Source organism: Limanda limanda, chromosome 13 (genome assembly GCF_963576545.1).
Source record: "Limanda limanda chromosome 13, fLimLim1.1, whole genome shotgun sequence".
Classification (NCBI taxonomy): domain Eukaryota; kingdom Metazoa; phylum Chordata; class Actinopteri; order Pleuronectiformes; family Pleuronectidae; genus Limanda; species Limanda limanda.
Genome location: NC_083648.1, coordinates 8,538,560 through 8,558,768, shown reverse-complemented (window position 1 = coordinate 8,558,768; position 20,209 = coordinate 8,538,560). Strand labels below are relative to the sequence as shown.

General features: G+C 41.1%; 3 protein-coding genes and 1 long non-coding RNA gene across 4 annotated transcripts in view; 3 read left to right on the top strand and 1 right to left on the bottom strand.

The window, feature by feature from the left end:
- Positions 1-3,986: 3,986 nt before the first annotated feature.
- LOC133017472 (uncharacterized) lies at positions 3,987-4,596 on the top strand. The gene is made up of 3 exons (XR_009682766.1): positions 3,987-4,050; positions 4,279-4,321; positions 4,400-4,596. It is a non-coding gene; the product is annotated as an uncharacterized LOC133017472 (long non-coding RNA).
- Positions 4,597-5,839: 1,243 nt separating this feature from the next.
- On the top strand, positions 5,840-8,857 carry LOC133017686 (peptidyl-prolyl cis-trans isomerase FKBP1A-like). The gene is made up of 4 exons (XM_061083836.1): positions 5,840-5,955; positions 6,047-6,094; positions 7,261-7,373; positions 7,922-8,857. Exons 1-4 carry the CDS (start codon positions 5,919-5,921, stop codon positions 8,051-8,053), a joined length of 330 nt encoding a protein of 109 aa, XP_060939819.1. The 5' UTR covers positions 5,840-5,918; the 3' UTR covers positions 8,054-8,857.
- Positions 8,858-9,644: 787 nt separating this feature from the next.
- Positions 9,645-16,918, top strand: plxdc2a (plexin domain containing 2a). The gene is made up of 14 exons (XM_061084904.1): positions 9,645-9,741; positions 11,768-11,991; positions 12,427-12,570; positions 12,832-12,901; positions 13,257-13,379; positions 13,473-13,588; positions 13,669-13,768; positions 13,874-13,969; positions 14,199-14,280; positions 14,902-14,962; positions 15,067-15,298; positions 15,958-15,993; positions 16,376-16,533; positions 16,703-16,918. Exons 1-14 carry the CDS (start codon positions 9,645-9,647, stop codon positions 16,916-16,918), a joined length of 1,755 nt encoding a protein of 584 aa, XP_060940887.1.
- A 516-nt stretch (positions 16,919-17,434) lies between these two features.
- LOC133018275 (rab effector MyRIP-like) overlaps positions 17,435-20,209 on the bottom strand; it is a 30,202-nt gene continuing 27,427 nt past the window's right edge. Inside the window, exons 12-16 of the mRNA XM_061084596.1 lie at positions 19,361-19,540; positions 19,021-19,182; positions 18,189-18,287; positions 18,033-18,093; positions 17,435-17,946 (exon numbers count right to left, since the gene is read on the bottom strand). Of these exons, the coding sequence (XP_060940579.1) occupies positions 17,930-17,946; positions 18,033-18,093; positions 18,189-18,287; positions 19,021-19,182; positions 19,361-19,540 (519 nt within the window). The 3' untranslated portion in view covers positions 17,435-17,929. The remainder of the gene's footprint in view (positions 17,947-18,032; positions 18,094-18,188; positions 18,288-19,020; positions 19,183-19,360; positions 19,541-20,209) is intronic.

Here is a 20,209-nt window from a genome sequence, read left to right as displayed (position 1 = left end):
GATTTCAACATGTGAGTTTATTTAGAATATGTAGTCAAGGTATTGGGTGTAATGTGATACTACATTCATATCTCTACCATGTTTAAATGGACAACTAACGGTGATGAAGGCTGGGCAAATGTTTTATTATTCTGTTTTCTCTCCTCAGCTCTGTCTGCATATAGCTGCTCTTTTGAAGATGGCCTGTGTCTTTGGGTGCAGGGAGCTGAGGATGAGCTTGACTGGCTCAGCACATCTGGCTCCACCGAAGCCCCCAACACGGGACCTGCAGGAGACCACACTACGGGCAAAGGTCACAACCATTACACAATATATTTACAAGCAATTTCTGAAAACACAGAGTATTACATGTCGGATCAAAAGAGCATCATTGACTTTGTCGTTCACACTCGCACCTACGGTTAATTTAAATACGTCTATGTTCATTTTCAGGGAAATACCTTTATATTAAGAGTTCAACACCAAGTGTGAAGGGGAACATGGCTCAGATGAAGTCTGCACTGCTGCAACCTGCTGGAGAAAAGGGATACTGTCTCACATTTTGGTACCACATGTTTGGAGCTACCGTGGGATCTCTGAAGATGTTTCTACACTCAGCTGATCCCTTGAAGAAAACACTGGTAAAACATAAATAATAGTTTTCTTACTTTGTGTTTTTATTATTATTATTAAAGTTGCTGCGTGACAAATATGTGAGGATTCTTGCTGTGAAGCTGATTGAGAAATAATTGCTTCCACAGCGTTTTCTCTCCGTTAACATACTTTTTGCCATAATTGTGAAATTCTGATTGCAAAATAGCATCAATTCATGGTATATGGAGTGCAAGTTGCACAGTTCGCATAGTGCAATGTTGCAAAACCCTCCCCACATCCTCATTGTAAGTGAATCACCCTCCGTCCTTCCTGTAGGTGTGGCAGAAATCGAGAAATCAAGGGGATGAGTGGCTGCTGGTGCAGACCCACGTGATGCTGCAGCAAGTCCACCAAGTGATTCTGGAGGCTACAGTTGGAGGAGAGGCGGGAGATATCGCCATTGATGACATCTCCCTCGTCAGTGGACCGTGTCCTGCCTCGGGTAATTGGGCTAAAGTTGCAGAACACATCTTTTTAATATGTGGATTTATTTAAGCAGTTAGATGTTTTTTTCATCGAGATCCATGAATTTTTCCCTGAGAAATACTTGAAAATGTCAAAAACACACGATCTTTCAATGTTAAAGAAAATAAATTGTGGATCCGTTACAAAAGTTAACGGGTCTTTCAATAAAAAAATGGTCAATAAAATAAAACAATTCACATGAATGTTAAGTGAGACTGACAGATTCATTTATTATATTTTTAAGGTCAAAGGTCACGTTGACCTCTTGAAAGAAATGTATGTAGATTGAAATTGCACTGGTTGACAGAGGCATACAATAACAGAGCCGTATTTCTAGTTTGATAATGCATTCCAAAATATTATTGTTTATATATTATTATATTATTATCTTGTAGATTTGTGTGACTTTGAGGAGGGGAGTTGTAACTGGCAGCAGGAGACCACTGATGACTTTGATTGGGTCAGAGACTCGGGCTCCACTACCAACCCCAACACTGGACCAGACACCGACCACACCACCAACACGCCCACGGGCCACTACTACTACCTTCCCTCCTCCGCTGCCGACCGCACCGACCAGAGAGCTGCAATGTCTTCCCCCCGGTACCCTGCAGGTCAGAGTCACAACGACCGGACAGATCTGCTTATCAATTCTATTTTTCTCTTTAAGAAAACACTAATAACTTGACTGTAACAGTGACGATATTGAAGTGATGTAGACATTCAGTGTAACATCTCTGATGAGATGACATTTAATGAGGTTTTCCTTCCTATGGCCGCTCAGGAAAAGGAGCTTGTGTGCAGCTGTGGTACCACATGTATGGGAAAGGCATGGGGACGCTGAATGTTTACCAGCAGAGTGAAGACAGGAAGGAAGCTCTGATTTTCTCTCAGACAGGAGACCAGGGCCGGCTGTGGAGGTTCGCTCAAGCTTCACTTCTGCCTCGCGTTCAGCCTTACAGGGTGAGTCACAAAGACCCACCCACAACCGGTGGTGACACACAGTCACTGTGGGAAAGAGATGGACACTGGTGAGAGGTTTCTAACTACACTTACTAAGGTTCTGCATTTAAGTAAATTTACCGTAATACCTTACTTGACTCGTTTCAATAAATATTGCCCCTCACCATATTTAATTGGCAGCTCTAGTTGCTATAGACTTTACAGATTATGCTCATGTACTATGCATTGTTGTTGAATTACTGAGATACTTTTTCTCTAAAAAGGGGACGGATTCTCTACACTGACATTTGGGCCTTTACAGACATTTACCACTTAATTGGGTGAAAAAGTTCATATGAAATATTATCTAATTGTTGGCAAATCAAATGATATACAATAAACTGATGGAGTCTGAAAAATGAAACCACAATGCTATCTAATAAGAGTGAGATGACATCTAATACTTGACTCATATAAAGTTTATCCAGCAGTTTCCATCATAACACGCTGTGTGTTTCAGATTGTGGTGGAAGGTGTGAAGTCTGGCTCCACTCAGGAGGGAGACATGGCTTTTGATGACGTACATCTGACGGAGGCTCAGTGTCCTCTTCATGGATTCTGTGACTTTGAGATCAACATGTGCAGCTGGAGCAACCTGGGTGGAGACGTTGACCAGGGGAACTGGCTCCGCGGCAAAGGGGACTCTCCGAACCCCAACACCGGACCCAGTTTGGATCACACCACCAACTCAACACATGGTGATGATTTAAACACTATACAGATCTTTTTCTAGGTATCTATAAAACAATATGTCTGACTGGGCTGTAATCTAAATCTAGGTTAGACCATCTGCACATTCATGTCAGAAGTGATATTGGCAAAAAAGAATATAAGAGCTGATCCTGTCATTCCTAACTGTTTCCCACAGGTTATTATCTGTATGTGGACAGTTTGGTGGGAGAGTGGGGAGACAGGTCCTTCCTGATCAGTGATGTTTTCCAGCCGTCCACTAGAGGGCACTGTCTCGTCTTCTGGTACCACATGTATGGCAGCCATGTTGGGACTCTCAGAGTTTTCATAAATGACAGGTAACTCACTGTTCATGTCGAAAGAGGAGAAACATTTATGTATTAATTAAGTTCTGAATTAAATGAGTGTTGTCCTGTCCCGTAGAAAAATGCAATCAGGTGGAAGTGAAGAAGGGGATCTGAAGTGGATTGAGTCGGGAAACAGGGGAGATAAGTGGCAGATGGCTCAAGTGCCTATTCAACATGAAGATGCATTCTGGGTAACTATTGGATCATAGTTCAGTCAGGTTGTCATAAATTTATAAAAATAAACTCTAAAAATACAGCTGAAGTGTTTGGTCAAGAGCAGAATGTGTCATCTGATCATGAAGCCGGGAAAAACTGAACAGATTAACCAGTGAAATGATTTATTCACTTCAGAGTTTTCGATGAATATGCAGAATATGTCCTGATTTTGACTAACTTGGTATTTTGTGCCACAGTTCGTGTTTGTGTATCAGAGGGGGGAGAATAAAGGTGGGGACGTCGCTCTCGATGACATCACCATCCTCCCTGGCAGCTGTTACATAGACCCCCCCATCGACCCTTCTGATGAACACTATGGTAACTGGAACTCCCCCTTACCTAATTCAACTGAGCATCTTTCGTATATACTCAGATGCAATGAGTGCATATTGAGATACATTTACCTTATCATAAGATAAGATCCCAGAAATTGCCTCAAAAAGTACTTGCATACAGTATTTGGGACAAATGTGCTTTTAACCCAAATTTAAATGATTTTAAAGTTTTATTCCAAGAGGTAACTGCATTGTTCACAGAAATAAATGCAGGGAATATGCTGATGTGAAATGCTGAGCTCTTGTGATGGTTCTTCTTCTGCAGATATGTTGTCCTTAGGCCTCTCAGTGGGTCTGACTCTGTTGGCTGGAGTTGTCCTCACAGGCTTCCTCTTCAGGATGAACAAGAGACGCTGCACAATGTAAATACATTACACTAAATTACATGTCATTTGGCTGACGCTTTTGTCCAAAGCGACTTACAATAAGTACACTCAGCATTTATGAGGGGACATTTTTTTTTAGGGGTTCAGTATCTTACCAAGGAGCCCATGCAGATGGGGAAGAGGAAATACATCAATAATGAGCATAATATCCCCGAGGAATCCCTATGTGTGTTGTTGGCTGACTTTTCTGTTTGTGTGTCTCAGGGTCCAGAACTCACTGTTTGACCTCTTTGACTGCAAAACAGGTGTAAGTACTCAGTGTCTGACAGCGAAGCATCTTGTCTGGACTCAACTCAGATGATAAAAGATGTTTTTTTCTTTTCAGGACACACAACATGGAGCTGAATCAGACCTTTCCTTTGACAACAGGCTGTACGAAATCGACGCCAGTGTGGGTTCATCTGACACTTAGACCAGATTCATGATTATAATAAAACAAATCCACCATAAAGTATGTAAATTATTCCTGTGAACTTCTGATTCCACTAAAACCATGTACAAGATGAAACCGTCAAGTGGTTTTGTGCTGAGCAAAATAAACGACTGTTCAACTGGAGTCGTTTACAATATTTGCAAATACTGCCAATCATAAAAAAACTCAATTGAGGAATGATTTGAGAAACATGTATGATTTGTACGAAATGCAACTTCTTGTGATAACTTGTCTTAAAAGGCTTGTGTTATCTTTGCTGTAGAGCAAGTGGAAACGTGAATGCTCAAAAAAATATTGTTGAGGTTGTTTTCCCCCAAAGAAACTGAACATTACAAAGAGATGCGTCACGTCTGCTCTGCCAAACCTGTCGTGACAGAGCTGAAATCACATTGTAATTTACAGATGGGTGCACTTTACCTTCCAACATTGTGCAACATAACATGCAACAAGTAAATACCTCTACCACCTGCGGGAAACATAAGAATGTTTCTGGACCTGCTGAACAGGCTTTAAAGATTTACACTATACAACTCATTTGGATTGTGAGTGGCTGGCTCCACTGCTGACATTGTTCCTCCTACATGAGCCTGTTATATAACAGTGTAGTACAACACACACCCACACATGTGAATGCATGGAAATCGACAGGGAACAGGTTTCATGGTTGTAGCTGATTTAGTTACGTGGATGGTATCACGTTAAACAAGCCAAATCATTTTTTTATAATAACTAATTCATATGTTCTGTTGTACAATCTGAATCTGTTAAATAACCAGTAAGTGTTGGTTTTAGTGGAGAAATTTGAACTTAACATTGTTTGAGCATAAGAGCCTTAGTGTGTGCAGTTGGAGTGGAATAAACAATGTGTGTGTGTGTGTGTGTGTGTGTTAGGGTTAGGCAAGTATTGGTTAAGGTTAGAGTAAGAGTCTGTAAGAAATCACTGTAAGTCAATGTATGTCTTCTGAAGTCATGGAGACACAACTCGGTGTGTGTGTGTGTGTGTGTGTGTGTGTGTGTGTGTGTGTGTGTGTGTGTGTGTGTGTGTGTGTGTGTGTGTGTGTCTTGGTTACATTAGTGATGTCCAAATATAACATCCAAACAGGGAAAAGGTCTGAAATGAAAACAACTGGACGAGGCACAGCAGATAAATCACAGACGGTGGGAACCTAGCATTTTAAATCCCTTTACCATATCATAATACAATTCTATTTGGTTTATTATTATGACTTTTTTATTCATACATTTTGACCTCACGTGAATAGGAATCCATTTTTTTTAAAAATTGTAATAATCGACAGTGAGGCGGAAATGGGACCACGCAGGTCACATGACAGCTCCATCCTGCAGCTAGCTCTCATAAGGGGTGGAAGCGTCCAGCTGCTCGGTCACATCCACATCAGCGAGGAGAACAATGGGAGTCGACGTCGAGACACTGAGGCATGGCGACGGTGAGGATCTGTTTACAACTGTTCAATGAATCGATATGTTTCTTATCATTTTTGGATCTGATCATTCTAACCCCACGATGTGTGCCTGTAGGGAGGACTTTCCCGCAGAGAGGACACCGGGTGGAAGTGCACTACGTCGGTAAGACACGATCCGGGGCTCCTCGCTTTTCTTTTATATTTTTATTTATTTATATATTTATAAATAACATGTTCAGGTCGAATCTGGCACTTGTGATATTTGTGTTTTTTAATTCTCCTATGGGCTGAGTCGAGGGGATATATGTGTGTGGGTGGGTGTGGGTGTAGCTTCGGGTTAGCTAACGTTAGCTTGGCACGGACGCCGGAAACGAAGTGTGGTGGTGGGGGTGATTTTTAAAATCCAGCTAACCGGCTTCCGTGGAGCTCCCTGGGTCACAAGACGTGTTTCTTCTGCGGTTGAATCGGAGCAGATCGTCCGGTGGAGCCGGGTGAGCAGCTCGCCCACATTCCGCTCCTTGCGCTCGGCTACAGCGATGCTAACGGTGCTAGCTTCTGCGATGCTAACGGTCCTAGCATCTGCGATGCTAACGGTCCTAGCTTCTGCGATGCTAACGGTCCTAGCTACGGCGATGCTAACGTTCCTCATGTCTCCATTATTCACTCTTGCGGTGAAGATGTTCAGTCTCCGCCTCGTCGGATCGATAACTAGTAATCGAAAGTTGAAATCTGAAGCGAAGCTGCTCAGCTACAACAATAAATCCAACCAAGCTGCATCAAACCTCACACACTGAGATACTAGGCCCCTATTTTTTTTTTATGGAATATGGGACAAGATGGTGAATGTTCCTTGTAGGTTTGATGGTTGTGTGCCAACCAGCAGCAGATGCTGGAGACTTGTCTTCAGTTGTGAACTTTAGTGTCCTCAGGTTTTTCTGCCTTTTGAATCACTAGGCACCTTCTTCTAAGACTGGCCCACCACAGGTTGATCAGACCTGGGTGCATGTCCCTGGCAGCCTGGGGCCCAGCTGGGATCTTTCCCTCTTTTTTTAGATCGAGATCCTTAAATGATTTCCTTTTGAAATCGGTGAAATTTTAAAAGAGCACAATCTCGCAAATTTGAGAAGGGGAATACAAATCCTGATGCACACTAAATGAGTTCTTCCCTCCGTTCATCCATACAACATCCCCTCCTGATCCATCTAGTCGTGTTTTTGTATTATTTATGTATTTTGTTTTTTATCCCTTAACTGTGGTTTACTATCCAAGCATCTAAATGTGTTTTTTTCATTTCCTTATCATAAAACACTTCTTCTTGTCGTTCCACAGGCACGCTGACCAACGGAAAGCAGTTTGACTCCTCCAGGGATCGGGGAAAGCCCTTTGTTTTCAAGCTGGGAATGGGAGAGGTCATTCGTGCTTGGGATGAAGGTGTAGCTAGGGTAATGAGATTAACTTTAACATGACATTTCACTGAATTGTTGAATTTCCCACACATCAAGATTAGTTGTCAGTGGGATTACTTCTCCGACTTAGCAATTGCACTGGGTGATCTGAAATGATGGTTGAAGCAATGTTCTTCCTGTGCAAGACTTTTGAGCGAGATACCTGGACGCCCCCTCGTAGTTATGGATATTAGAAAAGAATACAATGCATACAGCTCTGCTCTGTGCACCGCAGGCTTTAAATCAGTCTCCAGGCAGAGCAGAGGTCAACTCGGGGATTAATTTGCTCCTGTGTCTTAAACTGATGAAACAAACTCTCAGCAAAAGAGCAATGAAGTTGCCTCCTTAACTCTTTTCCTAGGTGCAGGACCAAATTGCTGTTGTTGCATGATTGAATATTTAGAACCCTGTGTTTCTGGGCTGGTGTTTTAGTTGGTAAATCTCCATCTCCGCTGCAGTTTTTTAAATTTAATTTGAAATGCGAATTATAGGTTTATAACCTGCAGTCTCCTTTTTCTAACTTTTTTTCTTGGCCTCCTCCACAGATGAGTATTGGTGAAATGGCGAGGTTGACCTGCTCGCCGGACTACGCGTATGGCAGCGGTGGATACCCTCCCGTCATCCCACCCAATTCTCCTCTCATCTTCGAAGTGGAGCTTCTGAGATGTGGATTTTAAATGTTTAAGATGGTGGTTTGTTCTCAGTTTGTTTTATTGTTTTTTTTTTGCATTCCACCCACATCTCTGAGACAAATAACTGCTTAATTAAAGGTGCTGTGAGTTGCATTCACATTAATGGATAAATCATGTCTTAAGTAATTTTCATATCATCGATAATTGAGACAATGTCTGGACAAATGATCGTGGTAATGGTTGTTAAGATTAAAGGAATCATCCATTATGGGAAACATTCTTCTTTGCATTTGTTCAGTGACTTAACGAGAGGTGGCGGTGGTTCACCTTGACATTGGTTGCCATTTGCCAATAAACCAAATGAAGTGATGTGAACAGATGATCGTCTTCAATATCATTTCTAAAGCTCAATCATGAACACGTATCCTGCGTAAAGCATCCGGAAACCAAAGTGGTGTTTTGTGACTCGTGCCTCCTTGATTGCGTGCAGCTCAGCAAATCTGCTCCTTTCTCTGTCGGGAAGATGTCTCCCACAATGTTGAATTATTCCTGTAAATCGTCCAATGTTTTTAAACCAGCGGGATTTATTTGGTGTTCATTCTTGTATTTCCTGTAGAATCTTTCACTTAATCCTTTAGGTGTCACATAGCACAAATGTACTTGAGAGCAAAAAATTAGCTTCAGAATCAGTGATCCAGTGGCACTTATCACATGTTGGTAGATTCCAGTCGTCTTAGCGAACATCTTATCTGTTCCTAAGTATTTATTACAATGTCTTAAAAATTGTAATGATTTGTAATGTCAAAATGCTAATGTCACACCTTTTAATAAAAAGCTTATTTGTTTTTACCTGCAATAATTATTCCTTTGAGTAGATGAATTGATTTTGAACCATAGAAGCTCGAGGGAATGGAACGAGACATTTATTCTGACTAAACAGTGAAAACTTTTGTTATATCTACAATACTAACAATATTTTAAAAGCAGAAGAGCTAACAATTGAATAAAAGTGAAAGGGGGTGGGGGGCAGACATCGGTGCGTCTCCATTGTGCCCTGGTGGCTGGCTGTGGTGTCGGTCATAAATCCCACCTCCGTGTTATTGGATGGAAAATGGACCAAAGTGTCTTTATTCTATAGTCTTCTATAATCCTTTTCTTTTTTTCATTATTATTTCTTTTTTATTTCCCCCATCTTTCCTTCGTCTTTCATCCCTTTTCTTTCTTCCCCTTTTTCTTTACTATTTCTTTCTTTTTGAGTTTTTGCCATCTTCCCATCCTCTATCATCATTCTTTCTCTTCCTGACTATAATTGATTCTTTTTCTTATTTCGTTTTTTCTTTCTTTCTTAAAGAGAGATTGCCATAACAAGAAAATATGACAGAATGCGAAAGAAAGAATGGAAAAATATGGGGAGAAAGATTGCAGTTGTGATGTGAAGTAATCTGATGCTGCGAATTCCCACGCCCAGTGAACGCCTCCCCCCTGTGACTGCAGACTCGCAGACACTGAAGAGTCGCACAGATGAGCTGCGAACATTTGAAACCTTTAACATGGACGTTAACGCGAGGAGAATTTTGAAGTCAGGACACAAACGCTGTTGTGCTTTTATTTAACTTCTTTATAAGTGAGAGGGAGGATGATGATGAGCGTGAAGAAGACTCTTCATCTCATCACAGGGCTCATCCTCGTCTTCCAGTTTCAGTTCAGCTTCAATAAGATCAAATCTGCCACTGGTAAGTTATTTAATCTCTATCTCTTTATATATATATATATATTTATATCTAAACATGTATATGTGTGTGTGTGTATGGTTTGTTTAACGCTGGAAAATATATCTAAGTGTTGTCTAAGAAAAATATAATTAAAGCCACGTTTTTTGTTCATCACTAAATAATTCAAATGAAATGTGTTGATCTTAATCAATGCACCAACTACAACCTACTAAAGCAGCGGAAATTATAATGATAAATAATCCTTTTATTTTCAGTAAAGTCTTTCTAGTAATTCTCATAACATTTCATAGCTCCATATTTCACCATGTTGTTTTCACTTGTAATTCAAGTCATGTTGATGATTTGGATATAATTACTGTATATTATCATATCATACATTATGATGTTATACAAGTATACTTAGTTTAAGGAATCACAGAAATATCCTGAATATGTTAATGTTCAGTTCAGTGTTGTCACGTTATTGCATTACTAAAAGCTTTTTTAGTTTGGTAGTTTTTCTTCGCTCCAGTTCAATATAGATTTGTGAATACAGGCTATACAAATACAGCTCGATTGATTATCATCATCTGACTCCAGAGAGAAACTTCACCAGGTCTTTTTCATTCTTTACTTCTTTTTGACTTGCTTTGTTTCTATTTTTCTGTTCATTTCTTTCTTTATTATTTCCCCCCTTATCTTTCCTTCCTGTTATTCTTTTTCATGACTATAATTTTTCTTTCTTTTAACGACTCATTCTTTCTTTATTCTTTCCGATTAATTGATTGATTGGTTGGCATCATCTGCTCTGTCTTCTTCACCTCTGCACTACTAAGACCTTCTGTAGCGAGGCTTGTTGTGAGGCCCCTGGAGCCACAGGGCCGTGCACGCTGCGACAGTCAACACAGACACAACAGCCCCTGACTGCTGCCCTGCCCGGCCTCACATGCCTGCTCCTGGAGCTGCTGGTGTGAAGAATGTGAAGCATGCTTTCACCCTCCGCTGTGAAGAGGGAGGTCAGGATGCTCTGTTGTCGCTGGCGGGGGCAGGATGACGGGACGCCCGCACGTTTTCCACATGGCCCCCGATCTGGAGTTGTTTATGTCCTGCTGCATGTGTGAATAAGACGCAGGAATCCAGTTTACTGATGATCGAGGACACATTCTGTCTGCACAGCTGATATTCCCTCACACAGATTGCCCTGTTATTGCCCCTTAATAGATTTAAGATTCAAATAGTGTTAATATCACAGAATAAGAAATGTATGTGCCAGGCTTTTCAAGCATTGCACAGCAGAAAGTGTTTGCATTCTCTATCATTATATTTCCTTCCAAGGAGATTATGTTATTACCTATGTCAGTTTGTTGGTTGTAAGATTACACACAGAACTACTGGTCAGATTAGCATACACAAAGGTGGAAGGATGTGGTATGTGTCTGGAGAGAAGCCAGGCATCTTTGTGTATATCCTGATCAGAGGGTGGATCCAGCAATTATCCTTATTTTTTAACTTTCTTTAACATTGCGCAACTTGACGTTTCACAACATTTGTATTTATTTCTCAAAGAATAACTCATGGATCTTGATGTCGAAATGTTTAGGGGACTGAAATGTATGAGTTTGTGCAATTCGATACAGGTTAAAATAAAAATCGGTATCTACCAAATTTATATGTGGTTTCATGAGTGGACAGTTATGCACTGTACTATGTTCCAGTGTAGTTGCCTCACATATCACTTAAATTATGTTTTTGTTGTAAGATTTGCTGTTTTCTGTAATTGGCAGAGCTGAATTCATGAGAATTGTATGAATTGTTGTGTGGTTTTAATGGTGCAGGTTTTGTGAATTACCTTTTAAACACAAATTACCTTTTAATTATAAATTGTGTTGAACCTGTAACGTTACTGAGATCTATACCTCAATAATGTATTAATATATCTGGTATCTGAATTTTATTGTTAATTTGTTTGTATTGGTTCAAAAACACACACATTAAAACAATGATATGATCACAGCGCTAATTTATCTCCCTCTCCCACGTCTGTAAGGGGTCTACCGCAGTGAAACGCAGGGGCTGCCTGCTCCAGAGAGACGACTGCATGTGAACATCGGGAGTCACAGGGAGAGGAAGTGGGCGTCCAGGCCCCGGTCGGGGGGGGGCCCTGGCTGGGCTGCAGACAAGAGGGGCCACTACAGAGACCAGCACCAAGCAGAGGAGTCAGATCTCGACCTGATGATGGAGGAGAGACATGAGAACTCTACGCAGATTGTGGTACAATTAATCTGCACCCAAGACACGTAGAAATCAGATTGGTGAAAATCTAAAACACGATGGTAGTTCAGGACATAATTTGGGGAACAGTTGTTTGAAAAAGAGTGAACTGTAATAGAGGGAGAATCAATGCATGCTGGGAATTTTGATGGAGCATCTGTGTATTATGTCTTTTTTAAAGAGATTAAAAGGGGATTTTAATGATTCACCCCAAAATTGATCCTGGATTGTACGATTATATTGTGAAATATTATTTTGAACTCACCAAAAATAATTCTCATTAATGTGCTTATACAAACACCAACAGTTGAAAGGGTTGGTTTTGAAAGCTAATGAAAACAGATTGAAAATCGACTCTGATCCAGGCTTCGCACACAAGGTAAATCAGAAAGACAGATGGGATGCAAGAATTTCATAACTCAGTTTCCTCCACAGGACACTGATCACGCCTACTACACGTCGAAGATCTACGGCCCTGGAGACGCGGCAGGTAAAGAGCTGTGGGTGGACATCGATAAGATGGAGGAGGACGAGTGGAAGGTCCATGGTTTCCTGTCCAACACCCACAGACAGACAGAGGTAAAAAAGAAAATCCCTCTGTGTGGATAAACAGGAGAAATCCTTGTTTTATCAAAAGGAAAGAGGAGCTGTAGAAACATTTAGAGGAAAATCTGAATTTACCCTCAGTCGTTCAAATCAGGATTGAGGAACTTTAATGAATCACATAAGAACAAAAATGAGTGAATTCTCATTTAGCTGCAGTAAAGTTGTATTTTACATGTTCTATGGCTGATGTATGTCCAGTGTTTCTTGTGATGCCTTCACTTTGTTTGCTGCCAGAGGGTGAATCTTTCCTTCGACTTCCCTTTCTACGGACAAATACTCAAAGAAATCACTGTGACAACTGGAGGTGAGTCACATGATGTCTTTCCTCACTATTACAAGACAAACTCTGAGATATTGTCTTAATTTGAGCTTGAGAATATTGTTGTACTGATAAATTATACAAATTTAGGTTTTTGTATTTTTGTATTTTTGTATTTCCTTTCAAAGCAATTGTCTTTTTAATGATCAGCTCATACACAACCTCTCCATCTCCAGCATGAAGAAAATCCTGAAGTTGAGGATGTGTTTAAAAACTGCAGCAGAAATTAACCGGCACAAATAAACACAGATAATGTAGAACGACAGCTGGAAACAAAATACAGCACAAACAAAATACAGCTGAACATTTGATGCAACCTCTGCATGTCCGCCTCCTCCAGGTTTCATTTACACAGGAGATCTGATTCACCGGATGCTCACAGCGACTCAGTACATCGCTCCCCTGATGGCCAACTTCGACCCAAGTCTTTCCAAAAACTCCTCCGTCTTTTACTTTGATAACGGTGAGAACGGCAGGACCATCCTAGTTTTCCTGTTGTGGATCTGCTGCAAATGTTTGACTGTGTTGTGCATGTGGGTTCATGTCGACTCTTCAGGAACTGCACTGGTGGTTCAGTGGAACCGGATCCAGCTCCATGACTTGGGTCTGGGGACGTTCACCTTCCAGGCCGCTCTGCACAGCGACGGGCGGATTGTCTTCGTATACAAAGAGGTGACTTTCCTTATCTTCTTCTTCGTGCTCTTCCTTTAATGCAGATTTAGTTTTATACGTGCGTTATTTTTCTTTCATAGATTCCTATTGACATCAGCATCATCAGCACCGGGAATCATCCTGTGAAAGTGGGATTATCAGATGCTTTTGTGGTGCTGCATGAAATAGAGCATATTCCCAGTGAGTGGCACATTTGTTCCTAAAATCCTTTATTTCGACTTATCAAACAATATGTCAGATTTCACCGGGAATTAACGACAAAATGTCCTTTCTGACACGTTCCAGATGTCCGGCGGAGAACCATCTTCGAGTATCACAAGGTCGATATCCTCAAGTCCAAAATCTGCAACTCTACATCAGTGGAGATGGTGCCGCTCCCGAGTAAGCTTCTAGAGAAGAAATAACTTATCTCATTCATTATTATGTTTATTTTAGAGTTTTGGGATTTAACTTTTTGGAATTACGAATCCATTCTATAAAACTGGAAACAGAAACTGAAAAGGCAGTTTAGCTCTACACTGCAAAACCTTCAGTGAAAACACATTCAAGTTTTTATTTTCAGACAATTAAAACTGTGTTTCTTGCTCTTCCCTGTTCTCCTTATTGCCAGCGTGTCTCCAGTTCTCCAGCTGTGCTCCTTGTGTCACTTCTCAGATTGGCTTTAACTGCAGCTGGTGCAGTCGGCTACAAAGGTAAACTGGAAAAGCACACAGGGCACATACCAGTGAGAAGGCCGCACATTCCTCAAAATGTAATTTCATGAAGCAGAAATCTGCAACCGTTGAAATATGAAGATGAATAAATCATGGCTGAAGCTATGAAGAATATTTGGTCATTGTATGTGTCGTCAAAAATTATACTGAATTATTTACATTAAAAACCAAAAAATAAATAAAATGTATTTACCACTATAAAACTATAATTGAAATAATACTGAATAAGATAATTGAAGCGTTCTCAGATTTATAGAATTGACTGCATTAACATTAGTCTTTTAATACATTATACAGTAAAGATTTGTGCATTTGTAATATTTGACGAAAGATTTAATTTTCTTTTTTACTACATGCTTTCTTCTTGTATTTGAGCATAATCGTATTTACAGTTTAAATGATTGTTGTATGACCATGCTTATTAGGATTATTAAGATGATTATATCAGAAGCCTTCTTTTTAATAATTTGTGAAAAATCCTTTGAGGCTTAATCCAAACTCATAAATATTTATATTGTAATACTATATTTGGATCCAGCACTGTGAAAGTATAGTACTTTGTTTACCTATTTGATAATGCATATTTGCTTTCTTCCTCAGATGCTCCAGTGGTTTCGATCGGAACCGGCAGGACTGGGTCGACCTCGGCTGCCCAGAGGAGGTTCTCCTTGAGTTCACTTAAAAAAACACTTTATTACCATTATGACTTTATCACATTTCTCTTTGGTTCTGCACAAATGACGTGACTGATGCTTCTCCTTCTAGAGGCGAGATCCCCGGTGTCTCCGGATCACAGACGTCACAAACGCCACATCTCCCCACCTGACGCACACAACCACCCCGGTCACAGCGACCTCGGTGGAGCAGAGGACGTCCGGCGTGACCCCCGACCCCCTCAGCAGGACGCCCCCCCTCACCAGCCCCTCAACGCGCCGTAGCAGCACCAGCAGAAGAATAATGTCCACACCACAGCCTCCCACCAGCAGACCTGCAGACGGTAAACCTGGATCACTTCTGAAAATGTTGTTTATCTGATTTTAGATGGATCCCAGGTCATGGATGAATGTTTGTTGTTGTCGCACAGCGTCCACGCCCACTGTGTTCTGTAAGCTCCGACAGTGTGAGGGTCAAGTGGTCAGCTATTTCCCAGGCCTCTGCTAGATCATAGCCGAGCGTATATACAGCGCCATGTTAAATACTGCATAGTATCCTCAGCTACGGGAGGATGACTCGGTATGTGTGCATCACTCTGTGCTCTAGTTGGGTCACAGTATATGGGGGGTGCTGTATTATTTGGCTGTAGTGACTAATGTTTGTAATCGAAGACGTCAATGTCCAACTCCAAGTAAAGTACATTCCCTTATTTCACTTTGGAAGAAGGAAAAGTAAAGTAAAAGTATAATTGTATTTATTTATTAGAATTTATAACAAAGTTCTTTAAAAATGTATTGATCTAGTTATAAGGAAACTACAAATTACTAAATCTCTGACATTCCTTATGTGGTCAGATTGACTCACAAACATTTAAATGACTGGTTTTACTGTAGCAGTGACAATCTAGTGTCATAGTGAGATTTTATTTCTCGATTGAGATTCTAAGATTCCCTACAAACAAACTACTATACTAAATGTAATGATGTGTTTCTGTTTCTACAGATGACACAAAGATCTCGTTACACATCAGTGAAGCACGTAAGTCATTTCATTTAATGCACTTCCAAAAAAACTTGGTGGGAAGATCACTTGGGAAAAACTAATTTTTTTCAACATTTTACAGAGAAAAATTCTTAAGCTTATATCGATTTAAAAATATAGGTTAGGTATATATGCATCCTATAGAACTACATACATAAAGCTTAAACAAATAAATCAATAAAAGTATGATTTTATAGAATGAGACACAATCTGCAGCGTATTTAGACAATTGGTCTTTATCATATTGTATAAATGACATCATTATATGCAATTTGCAGTATTTTTGAATTTAGAAGTGTTTTCCTGAGTTTAGAATATTTGGGTCAGATTCCATGTGAATGTGACTCACTGAGTTTCCCCCCTCACCTCTGTGAAGCAGCAGATGAGGAGGAGGACACGGGAGAGGGAGACGAGCGGCTGCAGGTCGGCCTCCTGGCAGGCATCGTCCTGACGATGGTCGTCATGGCAGCAGCCGTCCTCCTGTCGCTGTACGTGTACAGTCACCCCACTTCCAGTGCCAGCCTCTTCTTCATGGAGGTGTTTCTCTCTTTATTATAACTGGTCATGGCTTGTTCAAGTGTAGACTGAAATCTGTGAAGGAGCAGTATTGACTTCCAACAACTTTCCAAAATACAACTACAATCAATAATTTCTATTGATTTGAGACCAGATTCTTGTATTATCTGTTTTCCTCTCCCTCACACAGCGGCGGCCGACCCGCTGGCCCATCATGAAGTTCAGACGAGGGTCTGGTCACCCGTCCTACGCCGAGATGGAGGCGCCCGGTCAGGACAAGGAGGGCTCGGTGGTCATCGACCCCAAACAGTCGTTTGTGATGTCGGACAGAAGAGAGAGCGAACAGAAGGAAGGATTCATAGTCCCTGATCAGAGGGAGCGCTTCCTGGTCTCAGAGAGCTCCTGACCAACACTACACTTCCCACAAAGCTCTGGGGACAGAGCTGGTTCTCTATGGGAGTTAGCGCTATGTGCTCCAATGCTGAAATATTTCATCAATTTAGCTGCTGCTCAAGTTCACCTTAAGGACAGAACTCGAGCCCAGAGAGGAAAAGTTAACTTCAGATGTTTTAATGTAACACTTTGGCTTTCGTGTTTACTTGTTGAGCCACCGAAAGTTTTTATTTCATGAAGGAAACTGGATAAAAACTTGTTTTTACTTTACTCAGGTCACGCACTCATGTTTACTGCTATGTTAGTTTGGAGTTCCTTTCTCGTTCCCACACCTACTTCAGACGCAGGAATGTGGTATTTGGGTGTCAAGTCCTCACCTTTGCACCCCCCTCCCCCGGGGAGCCACTTTTCAATTTTTTTTACTTTCTGTTCTTAAGAATAAAGGCGGTAAACATCAATTACTGATTGTTTTTCTGTACAAATACATACACTACAAGATGGAAAATACAGCTTTATATCATCCATAATATCACTGTTAGACAGTCCTTCAACATTTTTCTAACATGCTATAATTGTTCTTGTGTGGACTGTATATTCATGATACAGTAAAATGATGATGCTGTGCCTTTTCTGTCACTACACATCATTTGTAAAACTTTAATTATCAGAAAGTTAAATGTCCAACTCATTTTTTTTATCACTGACTGTGTAACAGAATCATTTCACAGGACTTATTTTTTAAATATGGACACAATTTCAAAACAGTTTGGTGTCAAATCCGAAAATAAAGTCATTTCATCTACTGTACATTTCTGAAGACGACACCAGAATCAAAGATTTACTGCACATCCACACACGATCTACGAAGAGCACTAGTGTCCCATATTAATTGAGGTATGTTTAAGATAAAATTAAGGCAAAAATAAAACCCGACGGGATAATTTAAGACTGGCTTGTAGGCTGCAGGGTCAAAGGTCAAGGCACTGCTGTGTTGGAGGTACTGCAACGGTCCTGGGTCCGTGATTTAGGTTTCTTTGTCCTCTGAGGGAATAAAAAAACATTCAGTGAATATTTTAATTTATATTTAAACACCACTTGAAATGTAGAAAATTAAAAGACACTCGAACCTTTCGCTGGTGGAGCAGGAAGTCGCCTCCTCAGTTGTCTGGTTGAGTCGAGGGTGACCGGCTGTGAGAATTCATGTAGAATATTTTTGACATAAAGTTCGGACAGTAACGCTGTTCACTCTTATGATAAATGATCAATATTAACATGTATTTTACCATAACTGGAATGGATCTGGCCTTAGTTAAGCGTGACTGTGTGTCCACGTTGAGGCCGGCGCTCCTCAACGCAGCGATTCTCGTGGAGATGTCCCCGATCTGCAGCAGCAGGGACACAAACAGCTTATGCAGTGCATGTTTGTACCAAGAGGGGGCAGCACAGCTTGGAGTGAACAACACACATCCTCATCAGACTGATGTTGTGGTCGTTACAGCACTTTTAAACTGATCGACCCGTCTGTTATAATCGTAGACTGTGTAAAGGTTGACGTTTAGACTCCAGACTGCTGAAGTGCCTGAAACCTGCATTCTCTCTAATGACCAGAAGAGGGCGACTCTACTGGTTGCAAAAAGATGTTTGCTTCTATAGAAGTCTACGTGAATCTACTTTTCACTTGATTTATAACATCAGTGAACATTTTAGTTAATGGTCTCAATCTGTTGTTTCAAGTTTTCTTTAATACAACATGATATTAAGTGTGTAAATTATGTTCAAACTAAAGCAATTAAGCACTATATTTATTGGGGAGGTGGATACTGTGTGATTGACAGATAATACCATCCAATGGGTGCATGTAACAGGTGTAGGTGGGCCTGAAGTGTCCTCAAGCTCTCAGTCAGGCTAAACCCCAGAATCTCCAAGTGTTATTACCTCAGGTTTCAAAAAACAAAGACGGCGGCCTAACCCTAACCCGAACTTGAGGCTTCAAAACCACAACTCAAAAACTAACGGGTTAAACTCCCTGAAGTATTCAAGATGAGCAGAATAAAGAATTTCGGATCTGTAAACATTGCCCTTCCGTCTCTGACCGTTGGTGCAGTTTCCACCCACCTGTAGTTCCGACTGTTGGACCTTGGCAGCAGCTGACGCCACCTGCTCCTCCAGGAAGGACAGCTCCAGGTCGGAGGTGGAGCTGCGGATTCCCCTGGCACACTCCTCCAGGTCACTCAGCTCCGCCTCCAGACCGAACACTGAACCAGCCGCCACATACACCTGCAGCACCCACCACAACAACACAGGCTTAACTTCACATCCAGGTATTTTATATACAAACAAGACAAACCCAGATGATGTAACATGAACCTGCTTTTACGCCGTGTTGTTGCCCTGCTGACACTTTCAGGCCGAGAGTTCCTAAACAAACGCTGAATGATAAGAGAGTCAAACTTACGTTCTCCTCCAGTCTGGAGAACTGTTGGTCCAGCTTCTTGGCGTCGGTGTTTGGGGGCAGGGAGGTGGAGGAGGGCCGGGCTCCGTCTCCTCCCTCGACTCCCTGCAGCAGCTCCTCAGTGGCGTTCAGCACCTTCAGCACCTGAGTGGTGATGCGGCACAGGGACACCGCTGAATACCTCTGCAACACACACACACACACACACACACACACACACACACACACACACACACACACACACACACACATGTTCTTAAAACAGACTCTTTGTAAAAACCTGATGTTTTGCAGTGTGATAAAACAGTACAATTTGATTTTCACTTCTTCTAACGTTGTCGCTTCAGTTTTATTCTTTAAAGTGTTTTTTGATGCCTGATGAAACTTGAGTTGCAAATCTACTGCTTTGTCCCAGTGTGAACAGGATGTGGACTCAATATTAAAATCCTGCAGCATTGTAATCATAATGAAAAATCTAATAACGCCAATTTGGACGTGCAATACATTCAATATCAATTACTGCAGGTCACTTTTTCAGTTTCTGAAAGAAAAGCTGCAACCAGCGTCACCACAGGCCGAGCAAACAGACTGTGGGTTTAGAACCAGCTCAGCACTGGTCCAATAAAAATGAAAAACTCTAAGACACATCACTGCTTTAAATGGAGTCCAAACACAAACATTTAAATGATTATTTTGTGGAGGAGGATTCTCTTTATATCCACAGTGGATAACTGGATGTTATTTAACAGATTAAACAAAGACCATCAACAGTGTATAGAAAATAAACTTTGGTAAAAAAAGTTGCATGAGAAGAATTTGTGAGGGGAAGAAGGGGCAAAAGAAGTTTAGCCG